This window comes from Elephas maximus, chromosome 1 (genome assembly GCF_024166365.1).
Source record: "Elephas maximus indicus isolate mEleMax1 chromosome 1, mEleMax1 primary haplotype, whole genome shotgun sequence".
Classification (NCBI taxonomy): Eukaryota; Metazoa; Chordata; class Mammalia; order Proboscidea; family Elephantidae; genus Elephas; species Elephas maximus.
Window position 1 is genome coordinate 63,223,067 of NC_064819.1, and position 21,680 is coordinate 63,244,746.

The 21,680-nt window shown below is 40.6% G+C and overlaps 1 protein-coding gene across 3 annotated transcripts in view; it reads right to left on the reverse strand.

Moving 5' to 3' along the window:
• KIF13A (kinesin family member 13A) overlaps positions 1–21,680 on the reverse strand; it is a 227,833-nt gene that overhangs the window by 61,137 nt on the left and 145,016 nt on the right. For all 3 annotated transcript variants that reach the window (XM_049884625.1, XM_049884617.1, XM_049884635.1), the window contains 8 exons: positions 20,201–20,293; positions 18,718–18,898; positions 15,995–16,082; positions 13,581–13,715; positions 12,778–12,890; positions 3,464–3,575; positions 2,899–3,111; positions 515–625 (listed from right to left, as the gene is read on the reverse strand). In XM_049884625.1, coding sequence (XP_049740582.1) covers positions 515–625; positions 2,899–3,111; positions 3,464–3,575; positions 12,778–12,890; positions 13,581–13,715; positions 15,995–16,082; positions 18,718–18,898; positions 20,201–20,293 — 1,046 coding nt within the window. The remainder of the gene's footprint in view (positions 1–514; positions 626–2,898; positions 3,112–3,463; positions 3,576–12,777; positions 12,891–13,580; positions 13,716–15,994; positions 16,083–18,717; positions 18,899–20,200; positions 20,294–21,680) is intronic.

Here is a 21,680-nt window from a genome sequence, read left to right on the forward strand (position 1 = left end):
TGTGGGAAAGCAGTGGGAGATGGAGCTAGCAAAGCAGGTTGGGCCCATATTGTAGATGACCTTGAATTCATTCATTCATTAGAGCGTATAATGTGCTAGGCACTATTTAGAACTAGGAATATATTAGTGAACAAAACAATGTTCCTTCCTTCATGAACACTTACATTCTAGACAAACCATGAAGAAACAGACGAGTAAATATATAGAGTTTCCAATGGTAGTAAATACTATAGAGAAACATAAAGCAAGGTAAGAAGGATAGGAAGTTAGTTTTGTGTGTGTATGTATGTGTGTGTCTATGATATCTATAACAAACATATAAGCAGAAGCCTGGATGAGGTCCCAATTACTGCTTTAAGCTACTTGATTGGGATGGTCAAATATTTCCAAGTAGTCAATGAGATTAAAATATTAATGAAATGCATGGTGTAGAGATATGTACAACACACATATCCAATAAAGACAGCAAATGAAAAAGGAATCACAACATTTTATGCCAAAGTTATCAAGCTACCTGTGCAATTTCTTCTGTTTTCCTCAGCTTCTCTTCCCATGTCACTGTTAGTTCTTTTATCAGCTTTTCAGATTCTTCGAGCTTCTCCTTCAGTTCAGGGGCCTTCATAGCCTTTACAACGAAACCAAAGATATCTGATTTTTCAATTTTTTCCCTATCATTTTGTACAAGACAATCATTTATTGTCCTTCCTTAAGCAGTTATCAATAATCCGTTGGGAGCAAGTAATTAAGTAATACACGCTGCGGGTGTGTTTTGGATCCTTATTAATCAAGTGAAGTGTAAGAGAACTTGGTTTCTGCTGCTTAAAGGAAATACCAGTGCCCTGAATTGAAGTGACACAAATCATTCAGAGTGATTTTATCCATCATACTCAAATTTCACACCTAAAAGATGCTAAAGTTCATCTTCAAAACAGAAAAGTAGGAGGAAAAAAAACTCAAAAAACAGGTTACCTAAGCAAAATTCTTTTTTTCACTAAGACAGAGATCAACACATTTCACTAATAAATGCATTCCAGTTATATTAACGGACTATAAGTCCATTAATATAATGGACATAAGATTCTTCTTATGTATTTGAAAAATTGAATCTGGGCCCTTTATAATTACTTTTCTCTACTGATACTAATAAATTTAGCATCTTTATTATTTGCTTGGAAGCAGAACATCTGGTTAAAATGGCAGACTTCCCTCTGAGTTTGTTCAGTGACAATACCCAAAGGATCTAAATATAAATATATGCAACTTAAAAAAGGTTTTGGCCCAAGAGACAGAAAGGGCCACATAGGCCACAGACTACATCAGCCTGAGACCAGAAGAACTAGATTGTGCCTGGCTACAACCGATGACTGCCCTGACAGGGAACACAACTGAGAAGCCCTGAGGAAGCAGGAAAGCAGTGGGATGCAGACCCCAAATTCTCATAAAAAGTCCAGACTTAATGGTCTGACTGAGACTAGAAGGACCCCAGTGGTCATGGCCCCAGACCTTCTGTTAGCCCAGGACAGGAACCATTCTCAAAGCCAACTCTTCAGACAGGGATTGGACTGGACAGTGGGATAAAAAAAGATGCTGGTGAAGAATGAGCTTCTTGGATCAAGTAGGCAGTTGAGACTACGCATCTCCTATTTGGAGGGGAGATGAGAGGGTTAGAAGCTGGCGGAATGGACATGAAAGAGAGGGTGGAAGGAAGGAACGGGCTATCTCATTAGGGGGACAGCAATTAGGAGTATATAGCAAGGTGTATATAAATTTTTGTATGAGAAAATGCCTTGATTTGTAAATTTTCACTTAAAGCACAATAAAAAAAGGTTTTGGGACTTCACTTGGTAACAATGTGCTGTGACACCCTATAGTAGCATGAGCCTCTTCAGAGCCAAACCCTACAAATAAGAATGATGGTAGGGCTTGGGCAAGAAGTTGAAATGCTGTCTATGTGGAAGCTAGCTGAGTCTGCCTGAGTCTCCAGGTATTAACAGAGCCTGAGAGTGCCATTTAGTGCTGGATACAGGGAGGTAGACATGAAAACTGTAGGGTGAGCCTGCTGTGGCTTCTCCTCTCTTTACCTCAGCGAAGTACTGCTCTGGTGATCTGGCCTAGATTCTATGTGGCTGTGGAAATGCAGATTCAGAAATAAGTGAAAGTAACTAGATAATTCACCTATAAACAAATTCCAGGATCAATACACTTTCCTCCCAGGATCATCCCTCCCTTCAAAGTTTATCAGCATTTTGATTTTAGGGATGTTTTGTAACCCTTGTTGGCATCAATTTGAAAATTATGCTCAATGCACTGAATGATGATTTAATAACAATAAAAAAACAAACAAAGAAAAGTCTGGGTGAAGTCAAGGAAAGATGGTAACAAAGCAGAATTATTGCTTTTGTTTCCTGCCAGGAGCTGATATAAATGAAAAAGCAAATGGAGATTTCTGGGTTATTCCTCGTGTTCGACCATCATCGATCACCTACCTCTATGACTGAATGAGTAGATGATACGTAAGTAGTCTCTGAAAACTGCAAGGCACTGCAGAAATACGATCTACAATGTTAATAACCAGAAAAACAACATGCTTGTTTTTTACAATTTCACATCAGAAGAAATGTGGGCTCAAGGGCCAACTGATTTAGAAGTAAATAATTAGGTGGCGGTGGCAGCAGCAGCAGAAACTCTCTCTTAATTGTTCGCTTCCTCATCTGTAAGCTCCTTGGGCGGATCGGGTATTACGTTGTTCTTTACAATACCTAGCACACAGCAGGTGCCGATAAACACTGAAATGGTGAACTACGCTGAAATGACCTCGAACCAAGCAAGCACGTCCTCACCAGTCACATACCACAAGACAGGGAATTTCAAACACAGGGAGCATCAGGCTCACTTTACCTCAGCCTGTGAGAGCTGCTCTTTCAGTTTCTCCACTTCTTCCCGCAGTTCGCGGATGACTCTTGCATTGGGATCCTCATTGACAATGGCATGGTTAACAATCCTTTTGGCTCGATCTGCGTATCTTAATGTAGAGAGGGTCTCTTCATAGTTGTCTGCTGCTGGGCTGATGGTGGCTATCATGGAGGTCTGGCTGTTGCCCCCCAAATTGTCCTGCAGAGTATTTCAAATACAGTATTGGGAAAAGAGGTCCCTTCCCCACACGTGGGATGCAAGCAGTGCACATACATGTATGACGTGATTCCCCATGGAACTGAGTCTGCATTTCACAAATTATTCTGTTGAGAAGATAAAAATGTACCCTTTCTATTATCACAATAAGGAGTAATACCCTTGAAGAGAATTATAACAGAATAAAAAGCAACTGTTATCCTCCTAGGAGTGAGGATAACAGTATTGTCACGAGAGTTCTTTGTGTACTTGGTTGGCTTTGCACACACCTTTCAGCTGTCACATCTGAAATAGCCAATTTATAGCTGAAAAAACATTTAGAATGATATGTTACCTTAAGAAGCCAAGTGAGAACTGAATCTCGGTAAGGCACAAACTTGTTTTTACCCTTGCCAGCTGCCTGGTCGGCCAGTGAAGAAATAACCAACCCCAAGGTTGTAAGTGATCTGCCAAGAGACAAAAAAAGTTTTATGACATGCTTGTTTCCATAAAACAATGATCTTCTAGGTAATAAGTATAAAAGACGCAGAACAAAGCTCTAAAACTGATGCAAGCAGGTCTAAATAAATTTGTCAAGAAGCTGAAACAATGAGGGGGGAAAAGTAGCTATTAATTTGACAGAATGAATTTAGAACCTCCATAAGAATCTAGGAGCCCTGGTGGCACAGGGGTTAAGAGCTTGGCTGCTAACCAAAAGGTCAGGGGTTCAAATGCACTGGCAGCTCCTTGGAAACCCTATGGGGCAGTTCTACTCTGTCCTACAGGATCACTACTAGTTGAAATAGACTTGACGGCAAAGGGTTTTATAAGAATCTGTTCTGCCCAATCACAGAATCACATTCAGAACCTGGAAACATAAGTTTGTAAGATCAGACTAGAGAATTTTAATTTACTCCAAATGTTATGGTTAAAGATCTGAACCATTTACTCTCTGGGTCTAATTTGGACCATTCTGGCCTCTAATTTTGTTTCTCAGAATAACCAAGTAACTTGCAGGGCGCCCTCTCACTACACATTATAAGGCACACCCTATTCATCTGCTTAAATTTGGCAAATTTATTTCAGTGTATACTGCATTAAAGTTCTACAAAAACAAAGAACTACCCAAGAAGAGGATAACATATGGCTACAGTTTCAACCCGTTACTCAAAGCTGCATCTACATCACCTGAGAGCACGTTAGAAATGCAGATCTCCGAAGCTTCCCCAGACGTACTGAATCAGAACCAGTTATTGATATCCTCAGGTTATTCCTATGCACATTACATTTTGAGATGTTCTTATTGGACAGTACCCAAAATGGTAAACACATTTAGTTGTTGAGGTCTATGGTCCTCAAAATGTGGTCCCGGGAACTTGTTAGAGATGCAAATTCTTAGCCACCACCCCCCCTGCAACATTCTTGTTAGTTGCCATCGAGTCAATCCCAACTCACCCGATCCCATACATATCTGACCTAAACGCCGCCTGATCCTGGGTCATCCCCATGATCAGTTGGGAATCTGACTGTTGTGATCCATAGGGTTTTCGCTGGCTGATTTTCAGAAATAGACCACCAGGCATTTCTTCCTAGTCCATCTGAGTCTGGAAGCTCCACTGAAACCTACATGCAAGGATCATAGCAACATGCAAGCCTCCACTGATAAATGGGTGGTGGATGCACATAAAGTGCACTGGCCAGGAATTGAATCTGGGTCTCCTACATGCAAGGTTAGAATTCTGCCACTGAACCAACAATGCTCCCACACCCTAGACATTCTGAATGAGAAACATAAGGTGGAACCTAGAGAGCTGAACTCTAACAGGCCTGCCAGGTGATTCTGATGTAGGCTAAATTTGAGAGCCCTCACAACTTTAGCCTAGGTCAACGAGCTTTCTTTGGTGACTAACAGATGTTCTCCACATCTTGAGAATGGGGCCCTGGTGGCGCAGTGATTAAGCATTTGGCTGCTAACCAAAAACACCAGCAGTTTGAAAAGAGCACTGTAAAAACAACAGGTTTGTGGGGCTGAGGGACAGAGGGTTTCCTCTCTTCTCACAGGTAAGTACCAATTGCACTTTTAAAGGGAAATCAATTGGATCCCAAGTTTAGCAGCCAGAAAACAGCAACCTCAGCAGATCTTACTGGATCGCAATGGGGATTGCATGATATTACACAGAGAAAATCCTTTGTAAATATTTTCAAAAATTAAATTTAAGACATATTTTTATTAACTAGGAAGCCCACAAATTAGCAAGTCACCTGGCATTAGCAACTGAAAATGAGCTTTCTTTCCAATGTCAACAACAGATTCCCATTAAATAAGTTGAAAGGAAAGAAAGTGTATTTCCCACAAAACAAACTCCCCAAAGGTGCGGCACTGAAAAGTCATGGAAATATAAAGTGAATTCAAGAAGCAGACAATGAGCCAGAACTGTAATAACTAACAGCCATGACCGCAAAGCGACATAAATATGTACATCACACATGACAGATTTAAACCCATACAAAAACTTGCCCAGGAATGTTCATTCACAGCAGCCAAACTGTGGAAACAACTCAAGTGTCCAAACGGATAAACAAAAATGTGGTATATCTATACAATAATATTCGGCACTAAAAAGGACTAAAGTTTTGATACATGCTACAACATGAATGAACCTTGAAAACATTAAGCTAAGTGAAAGCCTTAAAAACATTATGCTGAGTGAAAAAAGCTGGACATAGAAGGCCATGTTTTAGGGAAATGAAAACATTTTAAAATTAGATTGTGGTGATGGTTGCAACTTCTGAATATACTAAAAATACTTAATCATATACTTTCAAAGGGTACACTTTATGGTATATGAATTATTTATTTCCTAGAAGCTTTAAAAAAAAAGGTCAAGCAAGCACAATTACAGTTTTTCAGTTGCTGTCAAGTCAATTCCAACTCCTGGTGCGCCCATGTGTGTGAGTAGAACTGTGCTCCATAGAGTTTTCAATGCCTGATTTTTTAGCACAGACATTAGGCCTTTCTTCTGAGGTGTCTCTGTGCAGACTCATACCACCAACCTTTTTGGTTAGCAGCTGAGCATGTTAACGTTTTGCACCATCCAGGGACTCCTTGCCAATTTTAGAGGCAGAAAAAGTTATTTAAGGAATCTCTCAGATTCTGGCAAGGCACTGCTCCTTCCCCAAAGCTGTTGGAGTTAGAGATTAGAAGCTGGGTCCTCATTTTAAATCTCTGCTGCAGGGATGCTTCTTACCACAAGTTCGTGGGTGGGGGTGGGCTTGCTGGAGAGGAGGGAAAAGCTAGGCTAGGAGACAACATTTATAAACAGAGAGCCATGTTTTATGACAGACATTTTAAAACTCTACCTGTCTATAAAAATGGAGAATTCAGGGTCGAAATGAGAGCAAATGAAACTTGGGAGGATCAAAAACAAAATAAATGCTGTTCCACAATAAACCAACCAATGAGGAAAAAGGAGAATCATAATTCAAACTTTCTTTTGCTTTCAGGGCCTTCCCAAGCTTAGTTTCCCTTGAAACTCTTAACTACCAGATTCCTTTTCTTGGGAATCAAATGTGATGTGAGTTATCCACACTGTCTGAGACGGATTTCAAATATGTTATTTTATCTACTTTTCCAATGATTGTTTTCTAAGATCAGAAGTACTGTATACAAACCAAAAAAACCCATTGCCATCGAGGTGATTCAGACTCATAGTGACCCTATGGGACAGAATAGAACTGCCCTATATGGTTTCCAAGGAGCGGCTGGTGCATTTGAACTGCTAACCTTTTGGTTAGCAGCCAACACACTTAACCACCGTGCCACCAAGGCTTCAAGTAGTGTATAAACCAAAAAACCAGTTGCTGTCAAGTCAATTCTGTCTCATAGAGACCCTATAGGACAGAGTAGAACTGCCCCATAGAGTTTCCAAGGAGCGCGTGGTGGATTTGAACTGTCGGCCTTTTGGTTAGCAGACGTAGCTCTTAACCACTACTTGAGGGCAGAGACCATTCCTTGCCATATATTTTCCTGCATGCAATTACTGTCCTTGTGGGTCTCTCATGTCAAATGCAAAGACATTTATCCAGATTTTCTTTTCCACAGGCTTGGACCCTGTAATGTGTAATGTGTAGATTAACAAGGATTCTCACCCTTAGATAATGAACAGAAGCAGGCTATTTTTATTCTCCCTAGATACAAGTCCATGTTTGATAACTCAAGCAATAGCATTTTTAAAAAAATGAAGAAATGAACACAAGTCACAGAAAGCACTCAAGAAGAAAAAAAAAAAAAGGAAGACTGAGACACATAAAACGATAGAAATATGCTTCTAAGTTGTAATATTATAAAATAAATTTAATGACAGAATTCTAGGAGTAACATACATTAATATCCCTAGAGCAAGTGTTCAACAGAAGCCATGTTTTGGAAATGTTAGATTATACTGTACTATATAGTGCCACAGCAGTGGAAATGGAAATGAGATTGGGAATGATACTCATCAGATGAAAACTGCTTACACTTAATGACTGGCCACTGTTGAGAATGAAATGGAACCATTCTCAGTCACATTCCTAGGGGTTAGTGGGAGAGTTCCATGCTCTAAATGAGTTCTTAGAGAACCTGTACTAACCAGACTCCAAAAAAAAAAAAAAAAAAAAACTGGCCATCAAGTCGATTCCAACTCATAGCAACCTTATAGCACAGAATAGAATTACCCCATAGGGTTTCCAAGGACCGGCTAGTGGATTTGAACTGCTGACCTTTTGGTTAGCAGGCAAGCTCTTTAACCATTGCGCAACCAGGGCTCCAGCCAGACTCTAGTAGCAGGGAAAAGGCTCCTTCCTTCCACCACCAACAGACAGGTGGAGCCGCAGTCTGATTTTTCAGTTACACATTCCCCTGTGAAGAGGGCTACAGATGACCTGTACTTCCCATGCCTCGAACATACCATGGCCATGTGGTGGCCACACAGCACCGTGGTTCTTCTAATGAAAGGAATAAAGTGCACTGTAAAGCTCTTAAGAGCTTAAGGAGAGACGAAGTTCCTAAATCCATAGGCCATTAAGCAGACACTAATGTCTGTGTGATGTCCCCGACAGGTCTGGTTAAGAGGATTATTACTGCTCCATCAAAGCTCAAAAAGGGGGCAGAGAGAAAGCTTAGGAAACATGTCAGAGACTTCTTTAGTTTTAGTGCTCAACTGGGCCTACGAGCACTGATTTTAAGGCTTAGAAAGTCATTTGTGCAACTATTGTGCAGCACTTCAATTTATCATTTTATTTTACTTTATTAACACCCATTTATATAGTGTTTCCACCACCTGTCTGTCAGTTTGTTGTACTGTGATAGCTTCTGTGTGGCTGTGATGCTGGAAGCCATGACACTGTATTTCAAGTATCAGCATGGTCACCCATGGTGGACAGGTTTCAGTAGAGCTTCCAGACTAAGACAGACTAGAAAGAAAGGCCTGACAATCGACTTCTGAAAATCAACTCTATGGATCACAACAGGGCATCATCTGATATAGCACTAGAAGATGAGCCCCCTAGGTTGGAAGGCACTCAAAATACACAGTGGCTGCAACAATGGATTCGAGCACACCAACAATTGTGAAGATGGTAAAGGACTGGGCAACATTTTGTTCTGTTGGACAAGGGGTCGCCATGAGTCTGAGGTGACTTGACGGCAATTAACAGCAACAAGAGTTAGGGGACTGAGCTCAGAGGCAGCTCCCCTCCCTTCTAGCCGGTGATCTTGAGAAAAGCACAGGACCACCGTGGCAAACATCCGTGGGATGGTAAATGTGCTATGAAAAAATTTCCATGCTTAGACACTGGGATATGCAGCATTTCCCAAACTTCTCTGGTCAAGAAAATCTTCCTTCCTTTGACTTTTTTAATGAAGTGACTTACTGCTGCCCTAAACTTTGTGTTCATCAAGGGCAGGAATCATGTTGCAACGAAGTAAACCCCGCAAATTTACCATCTTGCAGCTCTGGAGGCTAGAAGGCTAGAATGGGTTTCACTGAGCTAAAATCAAGGGGTCAGCAGGGCTCTGTTCCTTCCAATGGCACTAGGGAACTGTCTGTTCCCTTTTCTTTTTTCCACCTTCTGTAAACCACCTGCATTCCTTGGCTTGTGGTCGCTTCCTCCATCTTTCAATCCAGCAATGGCTGATCACATCTTTCTCACACTGCATCAGTCTGACCCTTGCTCTCCTGCCTCTCTCTTTCACTTATACTCGTGATGACTGTATATTGGGCCCACCTGGATGACCACTCGATCTCAAAACCACTGACTTAATCACTCTGCAAAATCCCTCTGCCATGTAAGATACACAGCCAGAAGTTTGGGGAATTAGGATGTAGTCAATCTTTGGGTGCTGGGAAGGCATTTTTCTGCCTACCACAATGCCTAAATTACTTTAGCATTTGATGCAGTGCCAGGAACTCAATAAATGTTTGCTGGTCTTTTATTCATACTATTTACCGTATACCCAAGCCTCAGCTTCCTCATCTTTAAACAGGGATAAAAGTATCTGTTAGGAGCGTCAAATGAAATAATGCATGTGAACATGCTCTGAAAACTATAAAGAGCTATAAAAACAAAGATGGTACCTCATAATCTAGTAGTAGGGAACAGACATACCCATTTGTGAAAGGGCTAGAATATAAATAAGGAAAGACAGTACAGGGCAGAGAGAACACCAATCAATTCAACAGTCATTATGAAATAGAGACATTTTTTTTTTTTCTTTTATCATTGTGACCTTGAGGTAGTCCAGTTAGGGGTGCTACATAATTCAATGTGCAAATGAGGACACCTGAGAAAATTTAGGGGGGCGCTCTTACTGTTTACTCTGGAACAAAAGTATAAACCAGGACTCTTCCAGGCAAACGGAATGCAGGGTCCCCCTAAGTGGAGCCCAGTGGCTAAGCCTGGGCTCTGGAGCCAGACTGCCTGCATTCAAATATGAGATCCAGCACTTAGAGCTGTGTGACCCTGGACAAATTACTTAACCACTTTCTGCCTTGGTTTCCTCATCTGTAAAATGGAGATAACAGATTAATCTCATGACACTGATGTGAGGATCAGATGAATCATTACATGTGGACGATTTAGAATAGCACCTGGCACATAGTGAGTGCTCAGTAAAAGCTAGTGATCATTATACATCAAGGCCACACACATACACTCTAAATTCCCACAAGTCCGCAAGCACAGAACGCACAGTGTTTTCTCACAAGCCTAGCCAGCAGGCAAAAGGCTGACATGGCTCCACACCAGTAAGTGAATCTCCAAGAGGGTGACAATCCTTTCTTTGGTACCTGCTCCCTCACACCCCCATTCCTGCTTTGCCATCCGAGTTTCTCAGCTCATTACAGAACGCAATGCAGAGCTGTAGTGCCAGTCTGGGATCTTGTAATGCTTCGTCATGAAATACAGCAAAATCCTTTGTGATTCGAGCAGGAGACAGGATGCCTGGAAGATTAACTTTCCAAAGCAGGAGTCTTTCTCCGGGAGTGGGGCTGTGTCCATCTGATAGAGGGGGCTCTATTTTATTTCTAATTTTAAACTACTGTCTGCTGAAACCATAATGCGCTGACATCATTTTAAAACGCAGGCTGCACAAATACGTTCCTGAAAATATTTCCTCTTGTCACATTCTGTTCTAAACTAAATCCCAAATTATTCCAGCTCTACCGAAAAGATGACAAGGACAGGCTAAACTTGCTAAACTTGGAATAATGATAATGATGATCAGAAAAATAATAGGTACAACAATTAATATTTATTCAGCACGTACTATGTCTCAGGCATTGTTCTAAGCACATTATGGGCATTTAATCCTCATTTCCTCTGCAACTATTTTATAGGTAGGTACTATTATTATTGCCATTCTACAGATGAGAAAAATGAGGTACCGAGAAGTTAAATCACTTGCCCATGATAAGCATACTGGGTAAGTTATGGAGCCAGGATGAAACCAAGATGGTCTGGCTTGAGGGCAAACTCTTAACTACAAACTCTGCTGCCTTTCCTGCTGGAAAACAAAAGCCACTTCCTCTGGATTATCAGAAGCACATACAATTTTCCAGTCCATCATGACTTGGTCCCCATTCATCTTTCCAGACTCATTTATTTCCACTCCTGTGCACATTCTCTCGCTGTCCTGAGTTACTGTTGCTGTTGGGTGACTCATGGCGACTCCATATGACAGACTAGAACTGCCCCATAGGGTTTTCTTGGCTGTAATCTTTATAGAAGCAGATTACCAGGTCTTTCTCCAGAGGAGCTGCTGGGTGGGTTTGAACCACCAACCTTTTGGTTAGCAGCCAAGCACTTAACTACTGAGCCACAGGGGCTCCTTTCCTGGGTGACTGCCTCACTGAAAATAACAAGCCCGGCATTTTTCTGGACCTCTGCTGCCCCCTCCACATGCAATGCCTGTATCTCCTTTGTCAACCTAGCAAACTCCTACACATCCTTCACCACCCTGCTTTCTTTTAGCCTGTGATGAATGGAATTGTGTCCCCTCCCCCCCCCGCCCCCCACAAAAGATGTGCTCACATTCTAACTTCTGGTACCTGTGAATGTGACCTTGTTCGGAAATAGGGTCTTTGAAGATGTGATTGGTTAACATGAGGTCACACTAGAGTAGGTGGGTCCTAATCTTATATAAATGGTGTCCTTATAAAAAGGGGGAAGACACACAGAGGCAGAAACACAGAGTGAAGAAGGCCATTCGAAGATGCATTTATAGGCCAAGGAATGAATACCAGGGCTACCAGAAGCTGGAAGAGACAACAAAGGATCTTCCCCTAGAAGCTAAAGAATGAGCATGGCCCAGCTGGCACACGGATTTGAACTTCTAGCCTCCAAAGTTATAAGTCAATAAATTTCAGTTCTCACAAGCCACCTGCTAGTAGTATTTTGTTTCAGCAGCCCTCAGAAACTAATACACAGCCTTTACTGCATCACTGTACCCACGTAGGAACTCAAGGCAAACAGCAAGATTTCAGTATGGTAGTTTTTCAATAACCTTTTTTTTTTTTAAGGTACTGATATTGAAACAGTATTAACCTTAGGTGGAGCTCTGGAGGCATGGTGGTTAAGGGCTTGGCTGCTAACCAAAAGGTCAGCAGTTCGAATCCACCAGCACTCTTTAGAAACCCTACAGGGCAGTTCTACTCTGTTCTATAGGGTCCCCATGAGTCAGAATTGACTTGATGGCAACAGTTTGTTTTTTTTTTTTAAACCTTAGGAAGGGATTCAAAGCAGATTTTCTTTTCAGAATAAACTTCCCCAGTTCATTTAAGATAATGACTGATTTGTAAAATTGTGACTTGTATTTACCTAAGACCACATTTATATGATGATACACTATGTAGTGGAGAAAAAAAAAAAAAAAAGTTTTTCTCCACTACACGTATGTGTGTATATAATCTTTGAGCAGGGCTGCACCATGTAGCTTTACCTAAATCAACCTCATGCATCTTAACAGGGGCAGGCTGTTTTCAACTCAGATTACTAAATCTGCATAGATTATGAACAACTTGTGCAACAGGCCCCTTACAACACAAGTCTCCCAGGACGCACACCAAGCTGGATGCAACACTCCAGTCTAACTCTGAGATCACCAATGTTGTCCTCACAGAGCCAGCTTACTTGTTAATGTTGCTGCCTTCTTTCAGTCGCTCTCCCGCAGCTCCTGTTTTAGACACTCTTTCGCTGCCTGCCAGGTCTACCAAGCTGACCTTACTGACTTTCTCTCCCGAGTTCTAGTTGTAAGAAACAAGAGAGAAATGACACACATCAATGAGAAAACCACACAGATATCAACACCTATGTCAACACTATAATTAAGAGAGCAATGTGAGTATCCGTCCCATTCCAACAAGGCAAACTTCTCAGGAAGTTTTTAAACTGCCAAAGGAGTTATCTGGACAAGCGATCCATTTCATACTCAATGTTTAAACCGGAGTGGAAAGCTCGCATTTTATTATGTATCTGGGTAATAAGTTCACTCAGCTTCCCGGCATCTAGTCAGAAAGCTGGAGGTTTTCTTTGGCTATGAGGAAATGCTAGGATTCCTGCACATTTAAGTCAAATTCCTCTTCTTCTGAAAACGTGCTCTTTAGGCTAAAAGCTGTGGTGTCCGCTGTGATAGCCCTCAAGTACTATAAGATAGAGTCAGTTGTTTTAAGGGAAATTTCAGGAAGAAAGTACAGACATTAGGAGCTGTGTGGTAATACCATGCTCTTGAGGGAGTTTACATTAAGAATCCAATTTTCTTTAAAAAAAGTTATATAGAAAGAAAGATCTAGCAAATTAAATGATTTAAGTAGCTCATCTAGTAAGTAGAAGAGCTGACATAAAACCCTCAGCCACTGACTCCTCCTGATCTATCTCACCCAGGCAGGCATTTTGAGTCATTCTGCTGCTGCTAGAAGTTCTGCCCGGACCCTCACCCCAGACTGCAGGTCATAAAGTGTCTGTGTGATGATGATGTTGAACACGGCATGGGAGCGGCTACTTTCTTCATTCATGTTGGTTGCAGCTACCGTCCGAGACTTATTTCCCTCAGACATCAATGACTCAATATCCTAGAGGCAAAGCATAAGGAAAACATTATAAGCAAAAAACAAGAACACCGTACTGCCTACCAGGTGTAACTATTAATTACAATCCCCTGACGCCCTGGTTACCGCCCTCCCATAAAAACCTCCCTGCCTTCCCTCCATCGAGCATGGTCTGGTCTTCCACCTCTTTCAGTGCTTCCTATTATTTGAAATGTCTCCCCCATTCTTCTGTCCATCCCCCAACTGTCTTCTTTCTATGTTGCTGGTGTTACTGTATACCATCAAGTCCATTTCAACTCACAGCGACCACATAGGACAGAGTAGAACTGCCCCATAGGGTTTTCGAGGCTTTTCAGGAGCAGATCACGAGATCTTTTCTCCCATGCAGTGGCTGGTAGATTCAAACTGCCAACCTTTTAGTTAGCAGCCAAGCGTTTAATCATGTGCCACTAGGACTCCTTCTCTCTAAGTACCTATTTTCTCCTTTGCAAGTTCCTAGGAGAGAAAAGAGCTAATGTTTATTGAGCACCACAGGTACTGCAAAGGTAGCTACCTGGTTTAACTCTAACTCTCCCATGCTTATCAGCCTTGTCTTGCTATCACCCGCTATGCTCCTCTGTCTCCCCCAGCACTGTGGGTCTCCCAGAGCAGGGGCTGTTTCTTATTCATCTTTGCACACTTGCTCCTAGAACACCTGGATCCTATAGATTCTTATAAAATGTCTGATGAATGAACATGACGAAAGAGGTATTTTCCTGATTTTGCACACAAAGACACTGCAGTGCAGGTAAGTTAAATAACTTTTCCCATATGTAGCAAGAGGCAGAGCCCCTGGCTCTTACTAACATGTAGCAGGATAAGAAGGACAAAGAACCCAAGCACCCCGAGCTAAAATGAAGGCTCCTTAGCAAAGCATTTGCTAATTCCACAGACCCACTGTACGACTCTGCATTTTTACGTCAGGCATGTTTCCATTCATCTCAGAATCAAAACATTTTTAAAGGGATGACTGCACCATATTTCTAATCTGAGCCATACTAAGAATATCTTCATTTAAATGGCTGGAGAGTGTTACCTCGCAGATTAATTTTAGTCATACTGATTTGACATGCTGATACAACAGCCATATAATATATATATAGCACAAGTAAGTATGAGTATTCATACACTCATTTGCATTCTTCAGCAACAGAGATAGCTGTTCATGTTATAAGATTTCCAAAGCAGGGATTACAGAAATAAGAGCAAAACATTGAGCCAGGCCTTAAGAAGGCATAAAAGTTAAGGAGTAGGTAAAGGAAGATGAGTCACTCAGTGGAGAGAGGAATGATTCAGAAAAGCAGAAGAACCAGAAAAGTGAAAAGCGATGGAAGCTGAGGCAGGAGACACCATCAAAAAGAAGGGGTCGAGAGAAGAACTAGATGGTACCCGGCAACAATCCATGACTGCTGTAAACTGACAGTAAATCAGAGTGTAACTAGTAACACAACAGAGAATCCCTGATGGAGCAGGAGAGCAGTCGGATGCAGACCCCAAATTCCTATAAAAAAGAACAGGCTTAATGGTCTGACTGAGGCTAGAAGGACTCTAAAGGTCATGGTCTCCAGACCTTCTGTTAGCCCAAGACTGGAACCATTCCCAAAGCCAACTCTTCAGACAGGGATTGGACTGGACTATAAGACAGAAAATGATACCAGTGAGGAGTGAGCTTCTTGGATCAAGTAGACACGAGACTATGTGAGCAGCTCCCGTCTGGAGGCGAGATGAGAAGGCAGAGGGGGACAGAAGCTGGTTGAATGGACATGGGGAATACAGGGTGGGGAGAAGGAGTGTGTTGTCTCATTAGGGGGAGAGCAACTAGGAGTACATAGCAAGGTGTATGAGAGACTGACTTGATTTGTTAACTTTCACTTAAAGCACATTTTTTAAAAAAAATTCTGGAAAAAAAAATAAGAAAGGGTGGAGTGAAATGCTGTTTAGACTACCAGATTTGTCTAGAAGGATGTCACTTGGCAACCCTAGGGTAAACAGTTTCCAACAGAGCAGTGTTAGTGAAAAGATTCAGCAACCTCAAAATGTTGGGCATTTCAGCCACACTGTAAAACTTTCACAACAGAACAGCTTCAAGCGTGTGATTAAAAGCCCTTTCTCCCTGTTTGGCATGTGTTGATCCTGGGTTTCTGAGGCTATGAAGGATATCAATACGCTATAAAGTATCAACATAAAAATATACCCAACATCAGTTACCCTCTGACTTACTGTCAGTTATTTTTAATGACTTTTTTTTTTTTAACGACACTTACCTCAAAGCTAGTAACAGCCAGTTGAGATAAACCATCTACATATGGCCCCAAAACTTTATGCTCTCGAACTTTAAGAGACTGCCTACTCCTGTAGGAGGGAAGAAAATGGAATGAATGAATCAGACCAAATTTGGAAGCTTTTCTTTCTTTGTAAGTATGCAGAAATTAAGATTGCAATTTGGAATTTTTTTTTTTTTTTAATGATCAGAAAATATTCTAAAAACGACTTTATTTGGATTAGCTAAACAGCATTCCATATGAGGAATCTCTTATGTGGTGATTTCTATTTAAAGTAACTTACTATTTAAAAGATTCTATTCTGAGTCCCAAACTAAACAGCCAGTGTTACAGAATACTAGGTTAGGCTAACTTGCTTTAGTAGATGAACTTCAAAAAAATGAAATTCTGCACATAAAAAACCAAAAACCAAACCCAGTGCCATTGAGTCAATTCCGACTCATAGCAACCCTATAGGACAGAGTAGAACTGCCCCATAGAGTTTCCAAGGAGCACCTGGTGGATATGAACTGCCAACCCTTTGGTTCACAGCTGTAGCACTTAACCACTATGCCACCAGGGTTTCCATTCTGCACATAGGAGGTTAAAAAAAAATTGGGAAAGAGCATGGCCAGATTGAATTTAAGGCTGTTTTGTTTGCTTTCTTAAATATTATTTTATTGTGGTAAAAATATGTATATATACCAAAGATTTGCCAATTCACTACTTTTTATATGTACAATTCAGTGTCATTGACTATATTCATCATGCACAATTATCACCACCATTAACAGAAACCCAGTGTCCTCTAAGCAATGATTCCCCCTTTCTCCCTCCCCTGCCAGATCCTCGTAACCACTAATTGACTTTGGTCTCTACACACATGGCCTATTTCATATAAATGTGATCATACAATATTTGTCCTTCTATGACTGACTTATTTCACTCAGCATAATGTTTTCAAGATTCATCCAGGTTATAGCAGGAATTCAGGACTTCATTTCTCTTTATGGCTGAGCAATATTCCACTGTTATGTATATACCATGTTTTGTTTATTCATTCATCTGTTGACAGGTATTTAGGTTCTTTCTACATTTGGGCTACTGTGAATAATGCTGCAATGAACATTATTGTACAAGTTTCTGTCTGTATTTCTGCTTTCAATTCTTTTGTGTATATACCTAGGATTGGGATTGCTGGGTCATAGGGTAGTTCTGTGTTTAACTTTGTGATTAAGGCTATTTTATACAAAAACCAAACCCAGTGCCATCGAGTCAATTCCGACTCATAACCGACCCTATAGGATAAACAAATTCTCAGTAAATAACGTCTTAAAATTTTTGAACGAGTACTGCACAATATTAAAATGTTTCAACTTTAATTTACTTCTTTAAGTATGCATTATTTTATGCTGCTTCTATGCTAACGATTTTAAACAGAAAATGATATTACAGTATACTGGTGTTTACCGTTACTGGTATTTTCTTTATACTTAAAAAACTGGCTCTGCTGTTGAAGATTTTAGGCTTCTTTTGACTTTTTAAATGGCAAACCTGCTTTGCGGTCTATTTGAACAGCTTTTCAAGAGACAACTGAGATTAAAGGCAAAGCTATATGTATTATGACCATATTGTCTATGTCATCTTTTCCATACCATCAGATATTCATTACTTTTAAAATCAAGAGTCAGTGCTAGGCATCAACTCAAGTGAGAAAAAAGGAGCTAAGAATTACTGGGAATCCCTAGGTAGTGAAAATGGTTAATTCCTTGGCTATTCACTGCAAATTTGGAGGTTCGCCTTTACCCTGAGGCCCCTTGGAAGAAAGGCCTGGTGATCTAGTTCCAAAAAATCAGCCATTAAAAACCCTATGAACCAGAGTTCTACTCTGACACACGTGAGGTTGATATATGTCAGAACTGACTCGACAACAACTGGGTTTTTTTTTTTATCTTTCAGTGGTGGGATTATAGATCATTTTTATTTCTTCTTATACTTTACCTATTTTCTAAATTTTCTATAAATTTATTTTTAAATCAGCAAAAAAATTAATTTTAAAGAAGTAAACAGGTCTCTCCTTTCTTTACGAATCTAGCTTTTATTACCTATTTTAAAAAAAATACAGACGCCTGGGTCTCACCCTGGGTTTACTAAATCATAATCTCTAGGAGTGGGGCTCAGGCCCATGTATCTTTTAAAAGTTCCCCACATGAGTCCAATGCACCAAGTAGAAAACTACTTGCTCAGGCTGAGTTGTTTGAATTCTTCAACTACTTTACCCCCAATATAGAGGCACTGCTTTCCAATATAAATGAAGGACCAATGTGTCATTCTTAAATCAATTTTTAGGAATAAGGTCATCATGGCAAAACAATACCAATAGTAAAAACATCTTTATAAAATGGCATTATGTTAGCAAATTTATACATGAATATAGAATAATCTGTAATGTGTACCGGGTACACCGATAGGCTTTGAGAGGCTGATAATTTCTCAGTAAGTGAACGCAGGGTACTAGTGACCAAGTCCTCAAATAAATTTATAGCTTGTAATTTTAACTTAAGGATCAATTAAAATGATTAGCCCTATTACTTGTGAGGATGGCGCAGGACCGGGCAGTATTTCATTCTGTTGTACATAGGGTTGCTATGAGTAGGAACTGACTCAATGGCACCTAACAACAACAAGGACCCCTATTACAAACTTAATTTCAACCGTTAACTCACCCTTTGGGGTCTAAAAGGTCCCGTACTTTCTCATTATAAATTTCCATATAAGATACTTCAACTTTGAAGGTCTGTGATTCATTTTGCTCCAAAGAGATCCTTTGAAATAAAGCACAGCAGAGCCTTGGAATGAGGCCCAGCTGCTCAGCATTGCCCATCATGGAAAAGGATTTTCCTGAACCTGGAGAAGAGCAAACAGAAAGAAGGAAGGGTAGAAGAAGCAGTAAAACGTAATGCATCAAGCGTGCAAGTTTTCTACATTCCCCAGCCAAGGTCACACAGCAGGAAAGTGGCAAACTTGACCTTCCAACCCAGGCTCTCAGACGCTAAGGCTACTGCTCTTTCCACTACACTCACGTCCTCCAGCTTCATTCTGACCACTAGGTCCAGAGGGCACCTTCTTTACAGATGGGTGAGTATGTACCCACTAAAAACACATAGTCTTTAATAATACATACAATAAACCACCAACTATACATTATTAAATAATATAAACAGTATATTACTTTTTTAACAGTATTTTACTCTTCTATAGTATTTTATATTTGTGCCTTGAGATATATTCTGAGTCTCCTAGTTATCCTGTAATGTGATATAAGACAGTGCTGTCATGATTTCTTGATTTATTTCCACTTTATAGTTGAAAGAAGGAGCCCTGGTGGTGCAATGACTACGTGCTTGGCTGCTAACCAAAAGATTGGTGGTTGGAAGCCACCTAGCTGCTCCTCGGGAGAAATGCCTGGTGATCTGCTCCCACAAAGACTGCAGCCTATAACACCTTATGTGCAGTTCTACTCTGACACTTGGGGTCTCTATGAGTCAAAAAAATGACTTGACAAAACCTTACAAGGGAAACATGGTTGAAAGACTGGTAGCTAAGAGCCATTGGTTTTTTTTTTTTTGTCTTAGTTCTTTCAATTAAGTGTGCCAAAAGCTTAAAACCAACCAAACCCATTGCTGTTGAGTCGATTCCAACTCATAGAGGCCCTATAGGACAACGTAGGGTTTCCCTACCCCATTGGATTTCCAAGGAGTGGCTGGTGGATTAGAACTGCCAACCTTCTGGTTAGCAGCCATAGCTCTTAATTACTGCGCCACCTGGGCTCCTATGCCAAAAGCTTAGGTTTAATAATTTATCATCACTCAGTTGCATCCTAGTGAAAGTCTTCAATATAGAATGAAACTAAGAGTTTTTCTATAATTTTTACTATAATATCTATATTGAGAGATTGGTAATTATTTTTCTAGTTTAAATACAAGTGAAAACTATAATTTAGAAAAATTACACTTAATAATTTGAAACTAGCTTTGCTCATTAACACTGAAATTACTCAATTACCAAAGCTGTTGAGCCTTCAAAAAGAAGGTCACTTCTGACAAAGTTAGAAACATTTTTCTGTTGCTTCCCAAATGTTTTCTATTTCCAAATTTTTATAAATGCATATTTAATATCATTGACTGCAAAACAAAAGCAGCATCTTACCTGTCTGTCCATAAGCAAAAATACAAGCATTATAACCCTGAAAGGCCTTTTCAAGAATTCCTTCCCCAAGGCACTTGAAAACCACTTCTTGACCTAAAAAACAAAACCAAAATAATAATAACAAATAAAATTTAAAAACACCAAAAGAGAATGATTTTTCTTGATGCATTTTTATTAATAGTTCCTGAACACACTGATAATATTCTCTCAATCCAAAAATATGTTAAAAGTGTACTCCATACCTACTACGTGTAGCGCTCTGTATTAAGAGGTTAAGACATGCAATTTCATATACTCTTCTAAACTAGAGCTCAGTACCTGGGTAAGTTTATGATTCTACACATTGTTTCCTTCTACTTCGTTTCCCTAGGCATTAAAGTTTCCCTTCCATTGTCAGCGGGCTATATGGAAGCATCATTCAAATTTGATTTAGTTTCTTCCCATGCCTTAAACCCAAACCCACTGCCGTTGAGTCAATTCTGACTCACAGTGACCCTATAGGACAGAATAGAACCGTCCCATAGGGTTTCCAAGGAGCACCTGGTGGATTTGAACTGCCGACCTTTTGGGTAGCAGTCGAGCTCTTAGCCACTGTGTCTCCAGGGCTCTTTCCATGCCTTAGCATCTAAAATATCTTAAGCATGAAACAGCTTATCTCCCCATCTGGATTCTGAGCTTCCAACTAACAGGAACCATGTCATACACAGCCTGATGTCCCTTCAGCACCTAGCACAGTGTTTTATACATGCTGCATGCTGAAAATTGTGTGTCACTAATGGCGGAATGAGGTCTTGAGCACTGAAGTGCTGTTTGAAGACTCACTGGCCCATCACAGGCATGAAGAGTGAGATGCAGGCACAGGCTCTTACGTGAACCTGTCCACTGTAGGCTGCAGCTTTTGGGGTGTTCTATCACGTATATGTTGGAAACCCTGGTGGCGTAGTGGTTAAGTGCTATGGCTGCTAACCAAGAGGTCAGCAGTTCGAGTCTGCCAGGTGCTCCTTGGAAACGCTATAGGGCAGTTCTACTCTGTCCTATATGGTTGCCACGAGTTGGACTCGACAGCAGTGGGTTTTGGGGGGGGTGGTTATCAAGTATATACTAGATTACAATCATGCTGCAAGGAAACATGTAAAAATATTTTTGAACACTTAATAATGCAGCATTTACTACTCTTCGAATTTGGTGATTTTCTAACATTCATTCTCACCATTGCACACAAAAAGCACACCAATTGCTGTCCAGTTGATTCTGACTCATGGCAACCCCAAGTATGCAGAGTAGAACCAATTTATAGTGTTTTCGAGGCTGTGACCTTTTGGAAGCTGATCGCCAGTCCTTTATTTTGAGGCAGCTCTGGGTGGGTTCAAACCGCCAACCTTTCAGTTAGGTAGTCTTACACTTGACACCCAGGAACTCCTTTATTAACGGAAGTAAATTTATATTCTCCTTTCTCTGTGCTCTTAAAGCCTTACAAAGA